Source organism: Oryzias latipes, chromosome 8 (genome assembly GCF_002234675.1).
Source record: "Oryzias latipes chromosome 8, ASM223467v1".
NCBI classification, from domain to species: Eukaryota; Metazoa; Chordata; class Actinopteri; order Beloniformes; family Adrianichthyidae; genus Oryzias; species Oryzias latipes.
Genome location: NC_019866.2, coordinates 14,272,355 through 14,294,540, shown reverse-complemented (window position 1 = coordinate 14,294,540; position 22,186 = coordinate 14,272,355). Strand labels below are relative to the sequence as shown.

Genomic DNA, 22,186 nt, shown 5'->3' with positions numbered 1-22,186 from the left:
CCCCCCAAGGCTCATCGCAGGCCAAGCCCCCCACCCCCTCACCCTATTATGAGGTTATATGAGGAAGGGGGTAAGTTGGGGACAGCTGATAGACTGTCCCCCGGTGGTCAAACAGCTGTCCCCCGCCCCCCCCCCCCCCCCAGCAAGGGGGCCAGGCCCACCCAGCCCAGGGGCCCCACCCCCGGAGGCGCCGACACCCCAGGCCCAGCACCACCCCCCCCACACACAGAGAGAGAGGAGCCAGAAAGCGCCGGCCCCCCCGGAGCAAGCCCAGGCCCCCACCCCCAAACGCCGGCCCTAGAAGAGCTCTGGTCAGGCCTTGACGGGACTGAGGCAGCCAACCGGCCGGGGAAACCGCCGATGGCCTCAGCGGAGACCCCGACCCGTCAACCCCCCCTGCCCCGTACCGATAGTGCCCCCCCCTCCCCCAGAATGCCCCCCCACAGGACAGGGCCGACAAGACCCACCACCCCACCCCCCCCCAGACCCCGCAGCCGAAGCGGATGACACCCAGAGTGACCGGGGGCCCCAAGAGGGTTGTCCCGTCCCGCCCCAGAGCCAGGGAAGGGCCGATCCCAGCCCCAGGTGTAGATGGGAAGCCCATCCAGTGCCGCTGGGCCCCCCCCCCGAGCAGGACCCCCGCCAACCCCCCCCCCCCCCCAGCACAGGCAAAGGGACCACCCCCCCAAGCCAAGCCAGACCGCCACCCCACACCCCCACCACGCACCCCCACACCCAAGCCCAGAGGACCACGCAGCGCCCCAGCCCGCCCCACCCAGGCGCCGGACCCGACCCCCCGACCAACGGAGCCCCCACCACCCCCCGCCAGGCACCGGAGGCCCCGACCCCCACCCCGGCCCACGGCAGAAGGGCAAGGAGCAGCGACGACCAGGCCCCCCCCACCCCCTAAGTCATGGAGTTAGCTATGGGAGACCAGAGAGACCAATGCTTTTTTTAAATATTTTATTTAGTCTTAATCATGATGTCTAAAAAACAACCCTAGACATAGATTTGGATAAAAATCTCACTTTGACATCATTAAATCAGCAAAAATTAGCCCGGGTTTCACTGTACCATTTAAACATTTCATATCCTTGAATTATTTCATAAAGATTATTCGGACACATCTAGTTTTTGTTTAAGCATGCAAAATATTAATATACACTCACGGGTCACTTTATTAGGTACACCTTGCTAATACCAGGTTGGACCCCCTTTTGCCTTCAGAACTGCCTTAATCCTTTATGACATAGATTCAAAAAGGTACTGGAAACATTCCTCAGTGAGTTTGGACCATATTGATATGAGAGCATCACAGAGTTGCAACAGCATTGTAACAGTTCTCAATTGGTACTAAGGGGCCCAAAGTGGGGCAACAAAATGTCACAATTACACCACCACCAACCTGTTCTCCTGTTTTACAATTTTGGTGAGCCTGTGGGTTTCCTGTTCTTAGCTGACAGGAGTGTAGCCTGGTGTGGTCTTCTGCTGCTGTGGCCCATATACCTTAAGTTTGGACATGTTGTGCGTTCAGAGATGGTCTTCTGTTGTAACCAGTGGTCATTTGAGTTGGTGTGGCCTTTCCATCAACTGGAACCAGTCCGGCCGTTCTCGTCTGACATCTAGCACCAACAAGGCCTTTCCACCCACAGGAACTGGTGTTCACTGGATTTTTTCCTTTTTTTTATGGTTGTGGGTGAAAATCCCAGCAGGCTCAGACCAGACTGTGTGGGACCGACAACCATGCCGCGTTCAAAGTCACTTCAATCCCTTTATTTCTCATTCCGACGCTCGGTTTAAACTACAGCAGATTGTCTTGACCATGTCTACATGCCTAAATGCATTGAGTTGCTGTCATGTTATTGGCTGCTTAGAAATTTGCAGTAACGAGCAATTGGACATGTGTGCCTGATAAAGTGGCCAGTGAGTGTACTTCCATTGTTTCTTTTTCCCACAAAGTTATAAAAATGAAATTTTCAACTAAAATAGTAGCAAAAAAGTAAAGGCCAGTAAAATCACTATACCATGTGAAACCCTTTTAATTCTAAATGTTTTATGTAACCAGTAGATCTTTGAGCAAAAGTGGGATTCCACCCAAAAAAAGCCTCAAAAGAAAAAATCTGCCACCTTCTAGAAATACACTTTCACATTCCACTGGTGCCAACAACATCATGGAGAAACAGAAAAGGAGCAGACAGAAAAAGGAAGTGAGTGAAGTGGATGAGGTTGTCACCACCACTAAATATGGTGTCACCAGTGGTCGTAGAAATGGGAACAGGTGTGGTCAAAATTTCTGATTTTATACAAATAAAGTTCTTGTCCATGTCAAAACCTGGGGGATCAAAAGTAACAAAGTGTGGTTCCATGCCAGTGATAGATTCACTGATCCATCTCTGGTACCGGGACACCTCGGCGTAGACTTTAAGAGGTCCACAGGTGTGTTGGAAACCTTCAACTCCAGCTAGAACCCATTCTTTATCGCCTTTAATCACCAGGGGAGATCCTTGAAATACCTACAGAGAAAAAAGACATTTTTAAAATGCGACTGAGTACTTCAAGATTAGCATTGTTTTTTTTAATTGGTTGGCCATGTTCAGAAATGATGTGATATCTCACCAAATGGAGGGAACAATCCACATCACAAACTGATAAACGTCTAAGTTCCCTGTACATTTACGTAAAACTTTTTGAAAAAGAAAAAAAAAAACAAAGCACTTTACATATGGATTAATACTGGTGGGGTTTTTTTTGTGTTCCCCCGCTTCTTCGCATTTCAATATTCGTGGTGTCATCAATCTTGTAGATTTTTTTTTCAGTCATGTGACTCCAGTTCACCACAAAAGCTCAGACAACTCAAAATGCTTATATGACACTTTTGAGTCCGAGGGAGGTGCTGCGGGAATTTCTGAGGAAGCGGGGGCTGAGATGAAGAGCACGCTGGCACGTTGGCCTCCAAGAGTTGGTTCCACCGGTTCCTGAATCTCTATAAGGAAAGTTTGTCCCCCTGCATGAAGAAATGGCATCAGAAGAAGATTGAGGAGAATAACTATCATCCAGATGAATGAATGGATGTAACTTGTGTTGTGCCAAGATATGCTTCCTCTGCCAGCCACGCCATGCCTAATGCTCAAATCCTGCTGCAGGACCTCTCGCTCTTAACTGATGGAGGAAGCAGGGGTCGAGAGGGACAAAGTGACACTCCTAATGTGCGTTATAAAGTACACAGCAGTCAATTACTCTGAATGGATAAAAAAACTCTTTATGTTGAGCAATATTCCAATGTTCTTTAATAAATGTTTTAGAAAGCATCAGAAACATTTCGTCAGAAGGGTTTTTGATGGGTGAGGATCAGTGACAGACATTCTGCAGCCACGGGGGTGGATTCTCTGTATGCGCGGGTTCTGCGTAGTCACGGGGGTCTCTGGACCCTAACCCCCGCAAATACAGGGGGAATACTGTTCTTTTATTTGTGTATTTTTATTCGTGTCACTAACAAGGCTGGAAGTTAGCATAGTGACAATAACGCTTGTTTTAACGGTATCAGTCTGTTTTTCAAGTGCTGCAAACACGGTTGGGAGTGACAGGTGTTATTGTATTCCACTAATGCCTCTAACATGGCTAGCGTGTTGCGTGTTCCAAACAAGTTGTAGATTTACTGTGTATGCAGGTAATAAAGTCTGACTAACTGAAAGATTTATCTCTGACTCTTTTGTCTTGCTTAATGACTACGGAGACATGGCATAGGCTCAAAAACAAACTGTTCATTGACGACACACCTTAAAATCCACTGCTCTCTATTTTTAAAATAAGGTTGTGGTGTTTCCTGTCTTGAACAGTTTTCTATCTAAATTCTTTCCAAATGTTCTTTATAGTTTGTCTGTTGGAAACTATATGCCACATAAGGAATGTCCACTTGCATTCCTTTGAAATATCATTACAAAATTCAGCACATTCCGTATTTTTCAAAGAACAAGTTGCTTCTATTTTTGCATTGTTTGGCCAGAGGTGCGACTTATACTTGAGCGAGACTTATATGTGTGTTATATGTGATTTGTTTTTAAATAAATAGCAACAACCACTAAAGCCCACTGTATGTATGTATGTGTTTTTTAGTATTTGCTGCTGACAGCAACACAGAAAAAGAATCGTTGCTCAGTCTTAAGCAAGGCTTAGTGGAATTGTTTCATAATGACACAGAGGATGAAGAATTCCAACAAATTAAGATATTTGAAATGATATAAAGAGTTTAGTTGACTTGTTAGCATGTTCTTTATGCTATGGCAATCTGAATAATTGTTCATATGTTGCACTAATTAGCTAGATTCCTCCTATGTTTCATGAAGCTAAATAAGCAATAGTGTGTCACAGCGTGAAGCACGCAAATGTTCAGTCTATTTTTGTCAATTCTGCTATTATGATTTGCCTATCAATATGAAATGTCTGTTGTTGTTCAACAACACCCATGCCTCTCACCTCCTACTTCAAAGCAGAATATTTTTCACTGTAAAATTAGGTTCATTCAAATATGTCTACTTTGTTTTTCAAATTCAGAAAGAAATTAACCAAACTTAAAGCTTACACCAATTCTAAAGTTGTTGGGCAGGTTGTGGGTGGTCTTATTTCTTTATCTCCACAGTTCCAAATGCAGAGATCTGCTGCTTTTTAGACTGACTGATGAAATATTACTTTGACTTATGGCCGACATGATAGAATGATGTGGATTCACATCAAAATTGTAAGAAAAAAGACAAAAGTAGAACTGATAGTTACCTCACACGCATCGTATCCTTCATCTCCCAGTCCAACACACATCTGCTTGTCTGAGATTTCCTCTCCTTCATAGTCACAGTTGCACTGATTGTTGCCCACTATTGATGCTTTGACCTTTTGCAGAATTGTTTCATTGTGGTAGTAACCTGTTTAAGAGAGAGACGCTTAAAGCTGCATGAACATGGGGTTTGTGAAACAGGAGTGGACAGAGCTGTTGAAAAGGTCAGGAAGTGTTACTCACTGTCAAAAACAGTGACCCAGCTGAGAGTCCCATTATGGAAAGTGCTTCTTCTTGAGGCCAAAGCAATTGGCTGGATGGCCTCTGAAAAATTGACTGGAGCCGACAACAGGAGGAGGCAAATGCTGTCTTTAGAATGGTAGTCATGCCGATCACTGTAGCAAACCACGTCATCGATTGTTCGATTTTCTTCGTGTGGGTTTTCGCCCAACTGGTTTTGTGCCCCCAGGAGGGCTACTGTGTTGTTGGGTCCATAACTGGAAATAAAGACAAATTGTTTGAAATGTTCAGTGTTCAAAAGTTTTAATTCTAGAGAAGAAATTGAAAAGTTAGTCTGATCCCTTTAAAATATGATATTATGCATATAGATTTCTTTTTTACTATCAGATTTTCTTCTACCAAAGAATGAAAACAGGAGGTTCATACTTCGCCATGCATCTGCCTGATGTGAGCACCCACTGATCCGTGATGAGTGACCCCACACACTGGAGACCATCGTCATTGAGCAATATGACCTGCCAGGGTGAAGCTCCTGGAGAATCTTTTTGACCACCTTAAAGGAAGATGGACCATGAGATTTTGTAAAACACAAAAAAAAAATATTATTAAAAAAGTCTAGTGTGAATATAGTCAACTGCTTTATGTGAGATGAACTGAACAATGAAGAACTTGTAAGCTGTCTTTGGTGCATTTCCAACACTGCAGATGAAGAACAGGATCTAGCAAACCTGTTCACTTCTTCCAACAGATCACCTACACCAAGTCAGAGTTAACTCATTTGCATACTCATCAGATGGATGTAAAGCTTTCTCTGTAGCTTCTTCAAATCTTTTACATGTTTTAAAAAGGAGGGGAAATTAGCCCTATGGGGGAAAAACAACCCAATGCCTTCCAAAACTGGTCAACAGCCAACACCCACAGATCAAGTTTGAGAATGTTTTCCTAAACCTTTACCCCCTTTCAAAGAAAGAACATTCTTAAGCTTCTTTGTGCACACCTGTTGCATGCTTAAATAGTCTCAAAAATGTAATAAAATGCACTAACAAAAAAAAGTGTCTAAAAATGTACTCAGCAGCTGCCACTGTAGGGGAAGATTGAACTGAAAGATTCTTTGATGGACTAATTTAGAAAACTTTGGATTGTTAGAATTAAAACAGAGCACTTGTTAAAAGACCAATACGTACCATAGTTACTTGAATAAAAACCTGAAACACGGAACACAAACAAGCACGTTAAACCAATTTCGTCAAGCCATTAACCATTAGAGTTAAGCATTTAGCAAAAAGAGTAGTGCAAATTTAGATTTCAGCTGCAAAGAGTTTTTTTTTAAGATAACAACATTTTCAAACGTTTTCCTGTCCTCACTTTCAATGGCAAACTTAGCAATAAAGATTTGCAATAAATAAATTATGTGTAAAGATTTGTAATCAATCCATCACCTGCCACTCATGCTAGGCCTGTCTCTCTCTGGACTTTTCTTCTTGTTCCTTAAGCATTCTTTGGCCAGCCATGAGATAGTATCTCTTCAGCATGTCTGAATTTTGATGCAGTTGAAAAAACTCACTAGGTAAAAACTGATTTCTGAACCACCTTGGCTGGCCTTTTTTTAGTGCGAAAGAGCTCAATGGCCTGAATTCAGTTTTTCTGGTTTTGTTCTTTCATTTTTTTTTGTTTCATATTTTGACATTAGAGTATGTATTCAGATTCTTATGAAATCCCATTTTCATTGCTACTGTTTTTCTGTATTATAATTAGTTTGGGCTGCACTGTAGAACTGTGAAGGAAATTTATCTGACAAGAACAGTGGTTAGCACTCTCATCTCACAGTGAGAAGGCCTTGGTTCAAATCTTGACTGGGCTTTTCTCCGGGCACTACGGCTTCCTCCCACAGTCCAAAAACATGCGTCGTCATAGTTTGATTGGTGACTCTAGTGTACATGTGGGAGTGATCGTGTGCCCTGCTACAGACTGGCAACCAGTCCAAAATGCACCCCACCTTTGCACCAGCTTAAGAAAATGGTGGAACAAAGCCAATGCTCAATTACAGCCGATTTCTAAATAGACCACATTGCTAAAGCCTTGTTTGTAGCTTTTCTTTCCTTCCCTTTGTCATGTTTCACTCTTATTAGTTTAAACCTTTCTAACAACTTGGGTCTTGTTTATAGTTTTTGGTAGCAATTACAGCATGTCAATTAATTATTTCTCAGTTAGTCCATTTCACTTTTGCCTTTTTTAAAACACTTATGAAATCACAATACATTTGCATCTCTTAATCTTGGGTACCTCTTGTTAATAATGAATATAGAACATTATTGTCATAAATATTGTAAAGTAAAATGAAACATTCTCCTACCTGGAGACAGAAGAAGGGTCATCAGAGTGAACCTACACACAAACTGTTGAAGAGCCATCTCAAATATCACCTTTACTTCCAGATTTTCAAACTTTAAATATTGATGTCCTTCAGCTTAGCTCCACCCATTTAATAATCCCCGGGATGCAAAAATTCTTGTTTTCAACACCTCAAACAGACATAAAATCTCCAAGAACAGGTGAGGTGTTAAACGTGTTTTTTAGGATTCCTGTGAAGTTGCAAAAGCTGCATACTTTTGAAAAGTACCGCAATTTTATGTTCTTAAAATATTTTTGACAAAGCAATGTAGTAATTATAAAAAGGCGGAGGTCACAGGCTAATCTTTCATTCATTACTCTTTCATTTTCAGCGGGTTCACTATAGGTTTGTACAACAAACCCCTCCTGAAGGAGGCAGCAGGGCTTATTTAATTCACTCAACAGCTTTAAAACAATTATTCTTTCCAAGCACAATGCTATCATACGGTGAATCAAACTTAAGGGAAGCTTCAAGGCTGTAATAAACATCATCATACATACAAGAATCAATGATGTACTTAACAATAATTGTAATTATGTGTGGTGAAAACGTCACACGCTTCCGTGCTTCTTTACACATCCTAACTTCAAGCTACTTAGTTGGATGGAAAATAAACTCCAAATATTCAAGCATAATGTCAGTGAGTTATAGCACAAAGAATGGATACATTATGTGAGTGTATTTGCAAGTGCAAATCTTTGTGCATTGTTATATTATTAATGATCTTAAAGGATAAAGATGTAAAAGATCCCAAACTCTCAGGAAGAACCTGAACTAAATTAACCATTAACCATTGCTTTGTGATGTGACCAAGTGCCTTGTGGAGAATCAGTTATGAGTATCATGTCAGAGGTCACAAAGGACAGAGCAGCTGCTGGTGACATCTGCATAGAGGCATCAGGGTTACTGATGATGATAAGAAGGCATCATTTCTTTGACACAGGAAAGTTTCTTCCAAAGGTTCCTTAAAGTCTGCAAATGCCATACTGCAGGCTCATTCTGTACATCTGCTGTGCTTCAGAAGTAGCGAGTGCATCTCTGTAGGCTCTGAAGCAGATTAGGGATAAGGAGAGTGAGTTGTCAGCCAGCATGCCTGCATCAGCTGCTGAAAGAAAGAGAACAATTAATTAAGTGCTCACAGGGAGTGCTGTTATGTCCACTGTGGGCCTCCTTGCCAGGCTTTGAAGAGAGCTCTTGTGGCTTTACCTCTTTGTTCCCAATAGCCGCGTTTACATGGGCAAAAGTAATCGGAAAGAACGCCTGATCGGAAAGAAAAGGCGTCATGTAAACGCGCCGTTCGGAATACTCTGCCCCGATCAGACTCATTCGGATCAGAATTTCTTTCCGATCGAGATAGGTGGGTTATACCGATCGTTTATCCGATCGTGGAGCATGTAAACGGTCATTCCGATCGTGTGTCACTGCTGCTCTGGGTTACGTCATGCATAGACGGTGTTTGGCTCTGCGACGCCCCGTGAAAAGCGCCGCTCCGCTCTCGCCCCGCTGGCTCGCCCCTCTCTTACACCCCTCACGGGGGAGATTCGGGGGAGGGGCGCTTCATGCCCCCCGACGCTCACTCGGTCCACTGGCACCCGAGTGAACAGAGCAGCTGGATTAATAATTTTGTGTCGGATGGGGGGGGACTTTTTTACGTGTGCGTTTTGTTGTTTTGTTATGTGTGGGAGAATTCAGACTGCGAGCCGTCCCGCCGCTCTGGGTTAGCGGCTGCAGGACTCAGGAGGAGCTGTGTTCGAAGAGAGCTCGGGCCGCTAGCTCACAGAGTGGCTTTGGAGCGCTGTGTATGAACTTTTCAGAGCAGAAATAAATGTCGCTCAGTCCTTAGAAAGCTGCAGATTGCCGCGTTTCTCGCACGGTCCTGTATTTTGTGTCCATCCATCAGGCTAATGATGTTAGCCCGTGTTAGCCTGTCCTAAGCTTTCATCCATCTTAATTCTTCCACAAAAAAAGCACTGACCACACAGATTAAATATAACGATGAGCGAACAGGCACTTCATAATATTCATAACATTAATAAAAGCACATTTGGAAGATCGTCTCGTTTGTTACCGAGCTGCTGCATAAATGTCTGGGGCAGTGGTTTGTTTACAACGGGACCTATTTCCTAATCCGGGTGATTTTACACTACTGCGCATGCCCAGATGATTAATTCCGAATGAGCGTGTGAGCCATGGGAACATTTGTTCTAATCGGAAAAAGGTTTTCTGATCCCATGTGCACGGGTGAATTTTAACCCGACCATTGATCCGATCAAGATATTCTGCCCATGTAACCGCGGCTAATGACACAGCCAAGGTACTAGATCTTCTTCCTCGCCAGGTCACACTTTGCTGGATAAATGGTCAAACCTGCAGTGTGGAGACACTCCAAAACAATTTTCAGGTATTCCAGACGTTCTTCCCAGCTGTTGTTGTACACCACAATGTCATCAAGGAACTGTATGCAGACGTAAACTGTATCAAACCACACAATACCTTGTCCGTTAATCTTTGAAATGTGGCTGGAGCTCCGTGTAATCCAAATGGCATGACAGTAAATTGATACAGGCCCCATGGGATTCTGAATGCAGTCAGCTCCCTGGACCATTGACCTGGTTGTCAATGGGACCTGCCAATATCCTTTGGAGAGATCAATCATTGACAGATATTTTTACCTTCCCAAGGCGGTCAATGAGTTGGTCAATTTGTGGTGTAGGGTATGAATCAAACTTAAAAAACAGAGTTGAGATAACGAAAGCTTATGCAAAACCTTATTGTTCCATCATTCTTTGGGAAAAGAACAATTGGATTGCGCCACTCACTCTGAGAAGCTTCAATGATGCCTAGGGACAGCATCAGATCAATTTCCTTTCGTAGGCGTTGACCACAGCATTCTCTTTCAAAGAGATGTCATGAGTGGTGAAATTGGTGCATCCTGGTTTCTCACTGAACACAACTGGTGAACACAGAGCTCTAACCTAGAATTGCTGTTGTCCAGATAGGTGGCTTAGTATTATTGAGTGGGTAGATATTGCTCTTCCACTTCCTCTTCAGCTATGCTCCTTGTGAAGGTCACTGTGTGTTTTTCTTCTGCTCCAGGGATCCACTCCTTCATCAGATTGACATGCAGGACACGACCGCTGTGGCTGTGATCTGGAACAGAGATTTTGTTAGTGGTGGGACCCAATTTTTGAATAACTTCAAAGGGCCCTTGCCACTTAGAAAGTAGCTTGCTCTCCACTGTTGGCAGCATCACCAACACTTTCTGACCTGGGTAAAAACTTCTGAGAGATGGATAAACAGACAGACAGGCTTAAATATATAAATAAAAGTAACCAAACATCAATCAATCTATCGACCGACCGACCGACCGCTCGCTCGCTCACTCACTCACTCACTCACTCCAAAATGAAAACATTTATTAAAATATATTTTCTCAACAGGGCATTAGCCATTGAAACTGGACTAATTACCCTAATAGCATCCTACATAAAACCTTGAAGAAGAGTCAAGTGGATCACATTAGCATGGTTTAGCATATGTGCACGAAACATATGCAAAACTATGCACGTTAGCATAGTTTTTTATGCCTTTTAGGGACTTGGGAGGATTTAACACTCAAATCTCTCAGTATACCCAAACTTGCCACCCCGATATTCCCCAAAAGGGGGCTGGCTAGATCCCGCCCTGAAAAACAACATTTCTGTTTAAAAATACCACAACAAAATTCAAAACTACACGGCACATCGTCTGACCCATGTTTCTGGTAAAACCAGATGAGGATTACTTTGAGCATATGTCAGTCTCCTCTTTTCTGACAGCCTGCCAGGAAAACATGTTCTTGTTTCTACCGGAAGCAAAAACACAAACTCTGATGGTTTTCTGATCGAAATTGAGGTGGATGACAGTTGAATAAATCAAAAAAGAGAAATACTCAGAGACTAAAACGGCTTGTTTGAACCAGATTTCATCCACAGATCCTTCACCTAAACTTGAAAGAACAGAATGAAGTTGGGTTATTTTTTTGGGTGGACAATGGTAATAAAAAGATAGATGAAGCATTCCAGCCAGAATCTTTAAGCCTGCCAAGACATTTAAAAAAGAAAGGTGAAGTCTGTCTAACAGAATGTATATTTGGCCTATGCATTCAAAATGACTATAAAATAATCAAGATAAGGTAATAGAAATGTATTTCAGCTGTTTTAAGAAAATTTTAAGGTGTGATTGTTTTCAGAATCTATCGTTTATACTGTGTACTTTACACTTTAATATGTATATATTTTTGTATTGACAGGATTGTCAGCTGCATGCAGCTTCTCTTTGCCTTACAAGGCTATAGAGGGCATGAAGTGAACTTGTTCTTCAGTGGGTTGTTTCAGTGAATTCCACAAATCTGGTTCTGCAGCATGTTTGACTCCACCTTCCACGACTAGGATGAGGTTCAAAGTGTAGTTCTCTTTGACTTTAGTTGTTCTAGTTTCTCTAGGTCCTTTTTTTAATTGTGAAATCCATCTGCCTTGATAAAAGAAAGTGACATTTTTCACAACTTCTTCAAGTGTGAAAAGAATTTTTTGTTAAAATTCTGTCTTTGTTTCTGTTTTTTTTTTATCAATACATTTAATTATCTCTAATGGGTTTGATAAACCTGTGTGATTTTTTCTTTTATTGTCCACAATTGATGCTTGAAATAAACCAAATCAATCAAAGAATGTTCATCAGGACTTAAAATGACAAGGGAAATCAAGATGACAAAACTTAAAACCACAAAAGAATAAAAGAAATGCAAATAATTAAAATCATTTTATGAATAGGTATTTTATAAGTTTAAGGTTACACAAGAGACTTTTCTGGAATTCTTTTCACATAGACTTAAACAGGTGTGTAAAACAGCCTGCAGGGAATTTTCACTACCAGATTGTGACTAAACCTCTTACACAACATATCATAAAAAGAAAAAGGTTTTTAGTCACTAAACCTTTCAGTGACAGGAACTCCAAGTGGACAGACTAAGGAGGGAGATGACACTGCTGTGTGCCATCGGTGAGTTTGTATGAATCTGGACCTGTGCCTGGATAAAATACAGGGTTGTGTCACGAAGGCCACCATGCATAAAACTCTCTGCCAAGATTTCAGGCATCTCCCTTCAGTGGTCACCACAGCAACCCCTGAAGGGAGATGCCGAAAGGTGAAGAACTCTTTGGGATCTCCAAAAACATGCTTCAAAGGTTAATTGGTTAATCTAAATTGTCCCTAGGTGTGAGTGTGAGAGTGAATGGGTGAGTGATTGTGGACATTTTACCCTCCAACAGACTAGCAAACTGTCCAGCATGTGTCCCCTGCCTTTGCCCACAAGTGCCCAGGATAGGCTCTGTCAGCCCCATGTCTTTCTCAAAAGGGAAAAGAGAATAGAAAATAAATGAATGAATGTGTACGATATGCATGTGTGGCACTGTGTGATTTGCCCCCCCTCCATTTGATTTGATTTTTGATCTCTGAAACGATCGGTGATATTACTGTTGGAACTACTTGAATTGTCCATTTGTGTTTGGGGGCGGTTTTGGCTGATGCCCGGTTTCGCCAGCAGAGGGCGCTCGGTGCTCTATAGATGTGTTGCTGATCAGCAGAAGAAGCCAAGCCAATACAGGTTGAATGAGTCAGCAGAATGTGAATAAGTGCGCTCTTTTTTCACCATGACTTTGTATATTTTGCAGGTAAGCTGGCTGAAATCAACACACAAATGGTTTTTAACAGTAAGGATGTGTTTTGAGGGTTTTAGAAGGGAGTTTAAGGGACGTTTATTTGTAGTTTAAATTAGTTAGGATGACTCTGATGCCGCGGTTGGTTGCCGAGATGGATGGAGATGGATCGGTGGCGAGCAGTTTCACACACATGAGAGACGGATAAAAGCCTGTTAGAAATGTGAATTTTGGGAACAGGCATGCACAAAGTGAAAGTGTTGATCATATTAAGTTCTTAGGTTCAGAGTTAAGCTAAGCTAAATCTCACACATGTTAAGAGTTTAAGTGTTTGTTAATGGAGTAAAAGGCATTCTGTGATTTTTGTTTACTCTTAAAAGTTATGTAATCTGTATAAAACAGTGCAGAACTTGTTTTGTATGTGTTAATGGTGCATGGTTATGCAAATAGATGTGTTGCTGATCAGCAGAAGAAGCCAAGCCAATACAGGTTGAATGAGTCAGCAGAATGTGAATAAGTGCGCTCTTTTTTTCACCGTGACTTTGTATATTTTGCAGGATTTTTTTCAAAATTAAATATGTTGCACAGAGAGTGAGTTGGCCCATCATTCTGAACCGTGTAACACATGTGTGTGAAGGTTTTTGGAGTATATTGCTGTGTTTGTGATATTTGAGTGTAAATGGATGAGTTCGTCTGTGAGTAGACATTTACATGTGAAAGAAATAACAATAAACGATAAACATTAAATAAATTGCTGTCCCTTTGGCGGTAATCCTACCCCCTCCTATCTGTTTCTTTAACCACTACATCTTTTTCTTTCTTTCCTTTTTTATGTTTATTTCAAATGATTTAATGATTATAATACCCATCTATGACATACCACTCTCCGTCTCTCATCCATACAATAAAAATTAAGTTTTGCCCCAAATACATAAGGGGTTTATACAAATGTAGGCCTTGTGTGTCTCAAGCTACACAACAGCATATTGTGGCAACATCTGTTCAACACAAAAAACCCTCAGCTCTTATGTTTCCTCAGCTGCTATAGGACAAGAAATATGAAATATGGATTTTTTCCTATTTCATGTATACAAATATCTTTTGTTTTTCATTGCATACTATAGCTTTCAATATTTTTTTAGAGAAAAAAAATCAAAACAAGGCTTATAGACATGTTTTAAAAAACACGACTTTCGTTTTACCAACACTGCAGAAAGGTTTGTCTTTAAACAATAAAGCTGGATGCTTTAGCTCGCACAAAACTCTCGTAAAACATGTTATGACAAATGGAAAAACTATGCCTCCCTTGTTTATTTAAAGCAAGGAACTTTTAGTCTTTCCCATAAATACAAGCCAGCCCCACAGCATGTTTCACAGCATGCTTGATTTTTTTTTGTCATGTGTTCATACTTGAAGTGAAAGGAGTGGCAAAATAAAAAAAAAATAGTCATTTACCAAAACCTATTACGTAAATATGTTCCGTAACTCAGAAACTGGAAACTGTGACTAAGGCCGCATTTACACTTCAGGTCTTTATGCTCATATCCGATTTTCTGACTATATCCGATTTTTTGACGACCCGCTTACATCATATTTTAAAACCCATATCTGATTTTTGCATTTACACTAAATAATGCTGAAACTATCAAACGTAGACGTTCTGAGGACTACGTAGCAGTATTTCCGCCTTCCGCGGACTTCTTTCTGACTTTTGTGATTGCGGTTGTCATGGAGGCAACGCGGCGACGGAAGGAGGGGATGCACGGGGGAGTAAAAAGGAGGAGGGCTGCTTGGCTCTCTCTGAATTTTGAATGAGGAAGTGGTTGCAGATGTGCTATACTAACAGTTTGATCCAAGTGTTGAACCTTTCCTGCGCGATGACTACTCTTTTCCGACCGTTGTCAGAAACGCACGGGAGATTTCCTCGGGGTTCACTTTTCCGTTCTGAACCCTCAGCCTCCAGAGTTGGTTAAGAAAGACTCCAAAACTTTTGGGCGAGACACCTTATTTTTAATTTACGGTTCTCCGACACTCCCCCGCTCCGCGCTCACACCCGCTCTCCTCTCCTTAAGTTACACACACACGCAAGCATGCGCGCGCGCTCACACACACACGGTCCCCATCATACACGCCCCCCCAAAAAATAAACGGCTTAGCCTGTTCCATAGCAACGGTGTTGTAATACTTCCGTATTATTTAGGGTATTCAGGGACTACAAGAGGCTTCTTCGTCAGACAACTCTTTTCCTTTATTTACTTCCGTCACACGTCACATCCGTCATCAACTTACGTCGGTGCGTGGAACAACACCGGATGTTACATCCCCCTTGTTTTAAAAAAAAAAACTTCAGTATAGTTGTCAAACTGACGAGACTGTGTAAACCATACTAAACCAGAAAGCAATCAGACTTAGCAATAAAACTTATGGAGCAAATTCAAATCCCGTTTGGATGAACTATTAAACCAATGTTTTTTTCTTTTTAGTTTTTACAAGGTTTAAAATAACACATTTGGTAACAAGGTTTCAGTCTAAAGAATACGACTGATTTGATTACAGATCTAGAACAACCCTAGGTCTCACTATGCGACCTGATCTGGTAGAAACCAGCTGTGATGTTTCTTCTGGTTCTAACGGGTCTGCGTTAGGATGTTGCAAACGCTCTGTTTCGGTGCTCGCAGGTTTGATTGGGTCAGATGCATTTTTTTCAGGATTAGGTTCTTGCGTCTGTAGAAGGTGACGTCGGTTTCTCCTCAGCATCTGGCCTTCATCAGTGACAATGTTGTAAGATCTTTGTGTGGGTGCTGGTCCAATGACAGTTGCAGGCTTCCATGTCCCAGATGGAAGTTGGAATCGAATTGTAGATCCTTGGGACAGAGCAGGCAGCGCTCTGGCACTTCTGTCATAATTTTGCTTCTGCCGGCTTTGACATAATTGTCGTCTGCTCTGGAATGTGCAGCGAGGCGAAAGGACCGGCTGCAGCTGCTTCTCCGTAGCTGGTAACACAGAGCGTAAGCGACGACTCATCAATAGCTGGGCTGGTGACTTCAGACCATCCACTGGTGTGTTCCTGTACTCCAGTAGACTCAGGTACGGGTCAACTCTTTGAGCATGAGCTTTATCCATGAGAGCTTTGGCAGTCTGCACTGTCTTTTCAGCAAGTCCATTGCTCTGTGGGTACAATGGGCTGCTCGTGATATGTTCAAAGTCCCATGAATGTGCAAAGTTTTTGAACTCCTGTGAGCTGTAACAGGGTCCGTTATCACTGATGACAGTCTGGGGCACACCAAACCTGGCAAACATAGCTTTGAGCTTTGTAATCACTGCGGCTGATGTAAGACTGACAATTTTCTCTACTTCAAAGTATCTACTGTAGTAGTCAACGGCTACTATGTAGTCACGGCTGTTCCACGTGAACAGGTCTGTGGCTATTACTTGCCAAGGTCTCTCTGGGATAGGATGGGATATCATTGGTTCTCTCTGGTGTGAGTGACGCCTCTCTAGACAGATGCTGCAAGATCCAACCAGCGTTTCTATTTGTTTTCCCATCCCGGGCCAGAACAGAACATCTCTCGCTCTCTGCTTGGATTTTTCAATCCCAAGGTGTCCGGTATGTATGCGTGACAACATGTCTGTCCTGAGCGAGTGAGGGATGATTATCTTTTCGCCCTTCAGCAAGATACCATCTACCTCAGATATCTCATGTCTGTGGTTCCAGTATTCAGCGACGGTGGTTGGGCACCTTTTGCGCGAATCTGGCCAACCTGATTGGATCATCTGCTTCAATCTTGACAGCTGCTCATCCTGTGCGGTGGCTGCTCTTATTTCTGCCATTTTTCTGTCACTCACAGGAGCATTACAGATCACACTGTGAATCTGAAAGTCCATTCCTTCACACAATGTCTGGCTGTCACACTCAATAGGTTTCCTGGACAGCGTGTCGGCGACGGGGATGTGTTTTCCTGGCTTGTGTTGGATGTCAATGTTATACCTTTGAAGCTGCAATATCATGCGCTGGAGTCGAGGTGGTGCGGCGACAAGTGGTTTGCGCATTATGGATTCCAAAGGCTTGTGGTCTGACTCGACAACTACCTGCCTCCCATACAGGTACTGGTGGAAACGCTTACACCCAAAGAGCACTGCAAACAGTTCTTTCTCTATTTGGGCATAGTTTTTCTCAGTGTCATTCAGTGCTTTGGATGCGTATGCTATTGGCCTTTCGTCCTGCAGCAAAACCGCTCCTAGGCCACATTGGGATGCATCCACCTGCAATTTCACATCCTTGGTACAGTCAAAGTACGCTAGTACAGGACCTGGTTCCTGTGTCAGCAGGTCTTTTACACGCTGAAAAGCAACGTCATGATTAGAGTCCCACACAAACTCACTGTTCTCCTTTAGTAGCTGACGTAGTGGGTCTGTTGCTTCTGAAAGTCTGGGTGCAAACTTTGAGAGGTAAGTTACCATGCCCAATATGGTCTCCAACTCAGATTTGTTGCTGGGAGGTGGCATTTCTTTGATGGCTTTGACTTTATTAGGATCGGGCTGGATCCCGTCCCGTGTTAGTTTGTGTCCAAAATAGCTCACCTCAGGCACGCAGATGATGCTTTTGTCCTTATTCAGTTTTATGCCCTTTTCTCTGGTTCTCTCTAGTACTGCACGCAGGTTCCTGTTGTGTTCCTCTTCCGTGCGGCCGTACACCAGGATGTCATCCACAATGGCGGAAACGCCTGAGAGCCCTTCATATGCTTCATCAACTCTCCGCTGGAACTCATCTTGAGCTGAAACTATTCCAAATGGAAGTCTTTTGAACCGGTATCTTCCATAGATGGTATTGAAGGTGGTCAACATGGATGAATCCTCACTGAGTTTTATCGCCCAGTATCCAGATCTGGCATCCAGTACGCTGAAGTACTGTGCACCCGCGAGCCTCGGTGTGATGTCATCCAACGTAGGCAGGGGGTAATGGGGTCTTTGGATGGCTTTGTTCAGTGGGCGAGGGTCTAGACACACCCTAAGTTTCTTGGTTTGGGGTTTTTCCACTACCACTAGGGCATTTACCCATTCTGTTGGCTCTGTCACCTTCTGTATTATGTCTGTATTTTCCATAGCATCGAGCTCAGCTTTAAGTTGGTCTCGCAGGGCATGCGGGATCCGGCGGGGGGGGCATACCACTGGGACAGCTGAAGGTTTTAGCTGAAACTTACATTCTCCAGGGAATAGACCAACGCCGTCAAAAACATCAGGAAACTCCTCCAGGATGTTTGTGCCTCTCCTGGGTTCTGCAGAAACGACATGTATTAGTCTGACTATGTCGAGGTCCAGACAAGCACGCATGCCTAGGACAGGGGGAGCCTTTTCGCATATTATGGTGAAATCCAGAGGAATGATCTTTTCTTTGTGTCTGCATGTCAGCCTGCAGACTCCTTCTGTTTTCAGTGAATGCCCACCAAATGCAGTGAGCTTGCTGTCTGCTGGGCGTAAAGCGACACTCCCGAACGTCTGGTGAAATATTTTGGCTGGTATGATGTTAGCCTGAGCACCAGTGTCCACTTTAAAACTCAATCTGTGTCTCTGTTTTCCTAGCTCAATTTCAGCATAGGCTTGTTCTTTGTCTGTGTCTTTGTAACATGAAGTAACAGAATCAACGAACAGTTCTGGTTGCTGCTCATCATCCATGACAGTATGCACCTTTCTGGGCTTGTATTTAATATTTTTAGGCTGTCTTTGCGTTCTGCACATCTTGGCGAAGTGGTTAAATTTCTTGCAATTGTTGCACTGACGTCCCTTTGCTGGACAGTCCTCCATGCGGCTGTGTTGTCTTCCACATGCTCCACATTCTGTGTTTGGAGCCGTCACATTGCTATTATGGCTTTTGAACCTGTGGTGGAACGAGCTTGGCTTATGTGGTTTTTGGCTTATTGCATGAGCAGACTGAGAAGAAATGTTGGAGGTGGCGCCTGCCATTACTTTTAGTTGCTGCTGAGACAGCTCATGTGATTTAACGATGTCGATCGCTTTTTCTAGAGTCAGATCGGGGCCTTGACACAGCAGTTTTTCCCGAACTCGTGGTGAGTTGGTTGCAAACACAATTCTGTCTCTGATCATCTCATCGCTGTTTTGGTAATTACAGTCTTTAACCAGGAGCCTTAAATCCGTTAAAAACTGATCAAAACTTTCACATTCTCCCTGTATCTTCTCATGGAATTTATAGCGTGCAAAGATTGGGTTTGCTTTGGGCGTGACATATTCCTCAAATCTATCAAAATAAGTTCTCAGTACCTTTCTTTGATCAGCTGTGAGAGTCCACGTGCTGTATACATCTCTGCCTTTCTCCCCAATCCACAACAACAGGTAGCTGCATTTTTCCTCCTGAGATTTATTACGCAGCGGGCCCGAGAACATGAGCTCCACGTGCTGGCGGAATTTTCTCCAAGCGTCAGGTAAATTGGTGGAATCCCAATCCATTCGCGGCATCGGTACGCCGGCGCTCTCCATCGTCAATCGTCAGGTCGATGTGGGCACGCTCCGTTCTGACACCATGTAATACTTCCGTATTATTTAGGGTATTCAGGGACTACAAGAGGCTTCTTCGTCAGACAACTCTTTTCCTTTATTTACTTCCGTCACATGTCACATCCGTCATCAACTTACGTCGGTGCGTGGAACAACACCGGATGTTACAGGTGTCCCGCTTCATTAGTTACCGTTTGCATCCGGACCGGACATAACAGCGGTTTCCGACTACGGTCTTAAGCCTGAGGCTGAAAGGTAACACGCTGACAGCAAAATCAGCGCACAAAAGCACCTTAAGTCATGTGATCTCAGTTGGTGGTGTCCTGAATTGACGTCACTGACGTACGACTCGCATTTACTGGGGAATATCCGATTTGTCTGCTTACATGGCACACGCAAATGCACATATCCGATTCCTTTCCGATTTATTTCCACATATGAGAGAGGCCTGTATCCGATCTGAGAAAAACGGAATCCATGTCCTGCTTACACGCTCACCGGTCATATCCGATCTGTGCCAAATGATAGGAAAAAATCGGAATTGGGTCACTTGAACCATGCAGTGTAAAGGTGGCTTAATACATTTCAGTTCACTCTGAACGCTGTAGATTTTCCTACCTGAAAAGAAACCAAAAAAGTGGTGTTAGATAATCATTTTGATGTTATCCTAAAATGTTAAATATGTGATGTGCATGTCATAAATGATGCTAAAGACTGTACTGCCTTAACACAAAGAAATGTAGAGATCAAAAGGAAAATGAAGTGATAAAAACTGGAGACTTTAAACAAAAGTCTAGCTTTTCTTTCGGTAGAATTAGCCAGATTATTAGTAATAAAAAAAATGTAAGAAACTCTGGGTCCTACTGGAATTGAGACATAGAAGAAAGCTAAATATTACGGACAGCTTTAAATAAAACAGTAAAAGAGGATGTAAAATTATATAAAAACAAAACAATAATTAGTTTGAAGGATAAATTTGCCATGTGAGAAGGTGAGCTGTACTATTCTCATTTGAAGTCTTACTCTGTAAACAAAAGTAAATTATTCAACCTGTCAATGTATTATCCAAGAAACAAAACACACCCTGCATACTTTCATAACAGTGCAGAACGGTGTAGCTTTTTTACCTGAACATGCAGAAACACAGGAGTCTTAAAAAAACATGTTTAACCAGTTATCTCTACTGATAGACATTCAGTCGAGGTATGAACTTGGTGACAATCTCATCCTGTGGGTGAACCAAAGCAGAGGACCTCCAGTAGTTACATTTTGAAGTTTTCTGAAAGAAGATTATGTTGTAAATGGCGATCCAACAGTTTGGATACAATCTGATGACCCATCTGCTTTGCACGGGAAAGTATTTAATACCCAATAATATTAGACTGGGTATTAAATAAGTGTGGTGATGCTGTTCATATTTAATATGAGCCTCAGACTGGAGACGGTACCAGTCCTCTGGAGGACTTCCTGCCTGGTTCCGGTTCCAAAGGTACCTCATCCTATGGAACCAAACCACTTCAGACCTGTCGCCGTAACCTCCCACCTGATGAAGACTATGGAGAGAATCATCCTCAGCCATCTCCGCACTCAGGTGAGCTCAGCACCGGACCCGCTGCAGTTTGCATATCGACCAGGCATTGGGGTGGATGCCATCATCTACCTGCAGCATCGGGCCCTGTTTCACCTGGAGGCCCCTGGGAACACTGTGAGAGTCATGTTTTTTATTTCTCCAGTGCTTTCAACACAATTCAGCCATCACTGCTGAGGAGGAAGCTGGAGGTTGCAGGTGTGGACCAACATCTGGTTGCTTGGACCATCAACTACCTCACAGACAGGCCACAGTTTGTGAGGCTGCGTGACTGTGTGTCTGATGTGGTGGTCTGCAGCATGGGGGCACCTCAAGGGACTGTGCTCTCCCCATTCCTGTTTACCCTTTACACATCAGACTTCACCTACGACTCCCACCACTGTCATCTGCAGAAGTTCTCAAATGACAGTGCCATTGTGGGCTGTGTATCAGGGGGGGGATGAGCAGGAGTACAGGGGGGTCATCTCCGACTTTGTTGGCTGGTGTGAAATTAACCACCTGGTGCTAAACACCAGCAAGACGAAGGAGCTGATCCTGGATTTCAGGAGGTCCCCTACACCACACTCACCGGTGAACATCCAGGGTTCAGACATTGAGGTCGTGGACACATTTAAATACCTGGGTGTTCACCTGAACAGCAGACTGGAATGGTCCAACAACACGGATGCTCTGTACAGGAGGGGTCAGAGTCGCCTCCACCTGCTGAGGAAACTGAGGTCGTTTGGCGTGTGGAGAATCGTCTGTTGGCTTGTTGTATCTGAGCCTCTGTATAATGCAGTTAATGGATGCAGTTCACAGATTATTTAATTTCTGGGTTTAATCCAACAATCTCACTATCTATCTCACTTACAATGAAATACATTCTCACCATTTACATATTCATACTTTTTCAATGTACTACATTTTTCCTCTTTTTGACAAAGAATTCCACATGTATTGTGGCTGTTAGAATAGATTTATACATAAGTTATCCCATATTTACTCTGTACTTTGTA

At 43.1% G+C, this 22,186-nt stretch overlaps 1 protein-coding gene and 1 long non-coding RNA gene across 3 annotated transcripts; one reads left to right on the top strand and one right to left on the bottom strand.

Annotated features, from left to right (window-relative positions):
* Nucleotides 1-945: 945 nt before the first annotated feature.
* Nucleotides 946-7,467, bottom strand: LOC101161459 (serine protease 27). Of its 2 annotated transcripts, none has more exons than XM_004084722.4 (6): nucleotides 7,362-7,467; nucleotides 6,193-6,213; nucleotides 5,435-5,561; nucleotides 5,012-5,265; nucleotides 4,771-4,916; nucleotides 946-2,513 (listed from the first exon to the last, which is right to left on the bottom strand). In XM_004084722.4, the coding sequence occupies exons 1-6, from the start codon at nucleotides 7,417-7,419 to the stop codon at nucleotides 2,145-2,147; spliced, it is 975 nt and encodes a 324-aa protein (XP_004084770.1). In that variant the 5' UTR covers nucleotides 7,420-7,467; the 3' UTR covers nucleotides 946-2,144. The 2 variants fall into 2 exon arrangements, with proteins under 2 accessions (XP_004084770.1, XP_023813415.1); XM_023957647.1 differs by lacking the exon at nucleotides 946-2,513 and adding an exon at nucleotides 2,520-3,159.
* Nucleotides 7,468-12,953: 5,486 nt separating this feature from the next.
* LOC105357759 lies at nucleotides 12,954-14,526 on the top strand. Its single transcript, XR_911580.3, has 2 exons — nucleotides 12,954-13,108; nucleotides 13,651-14,526. It is a non-coding gene; the product is annotated as an uncharacterized LOC105357759 (long non-coding RNA).
* Nucleotides 14,527-22,186: the final 7,660 nt, after the last annotated feature.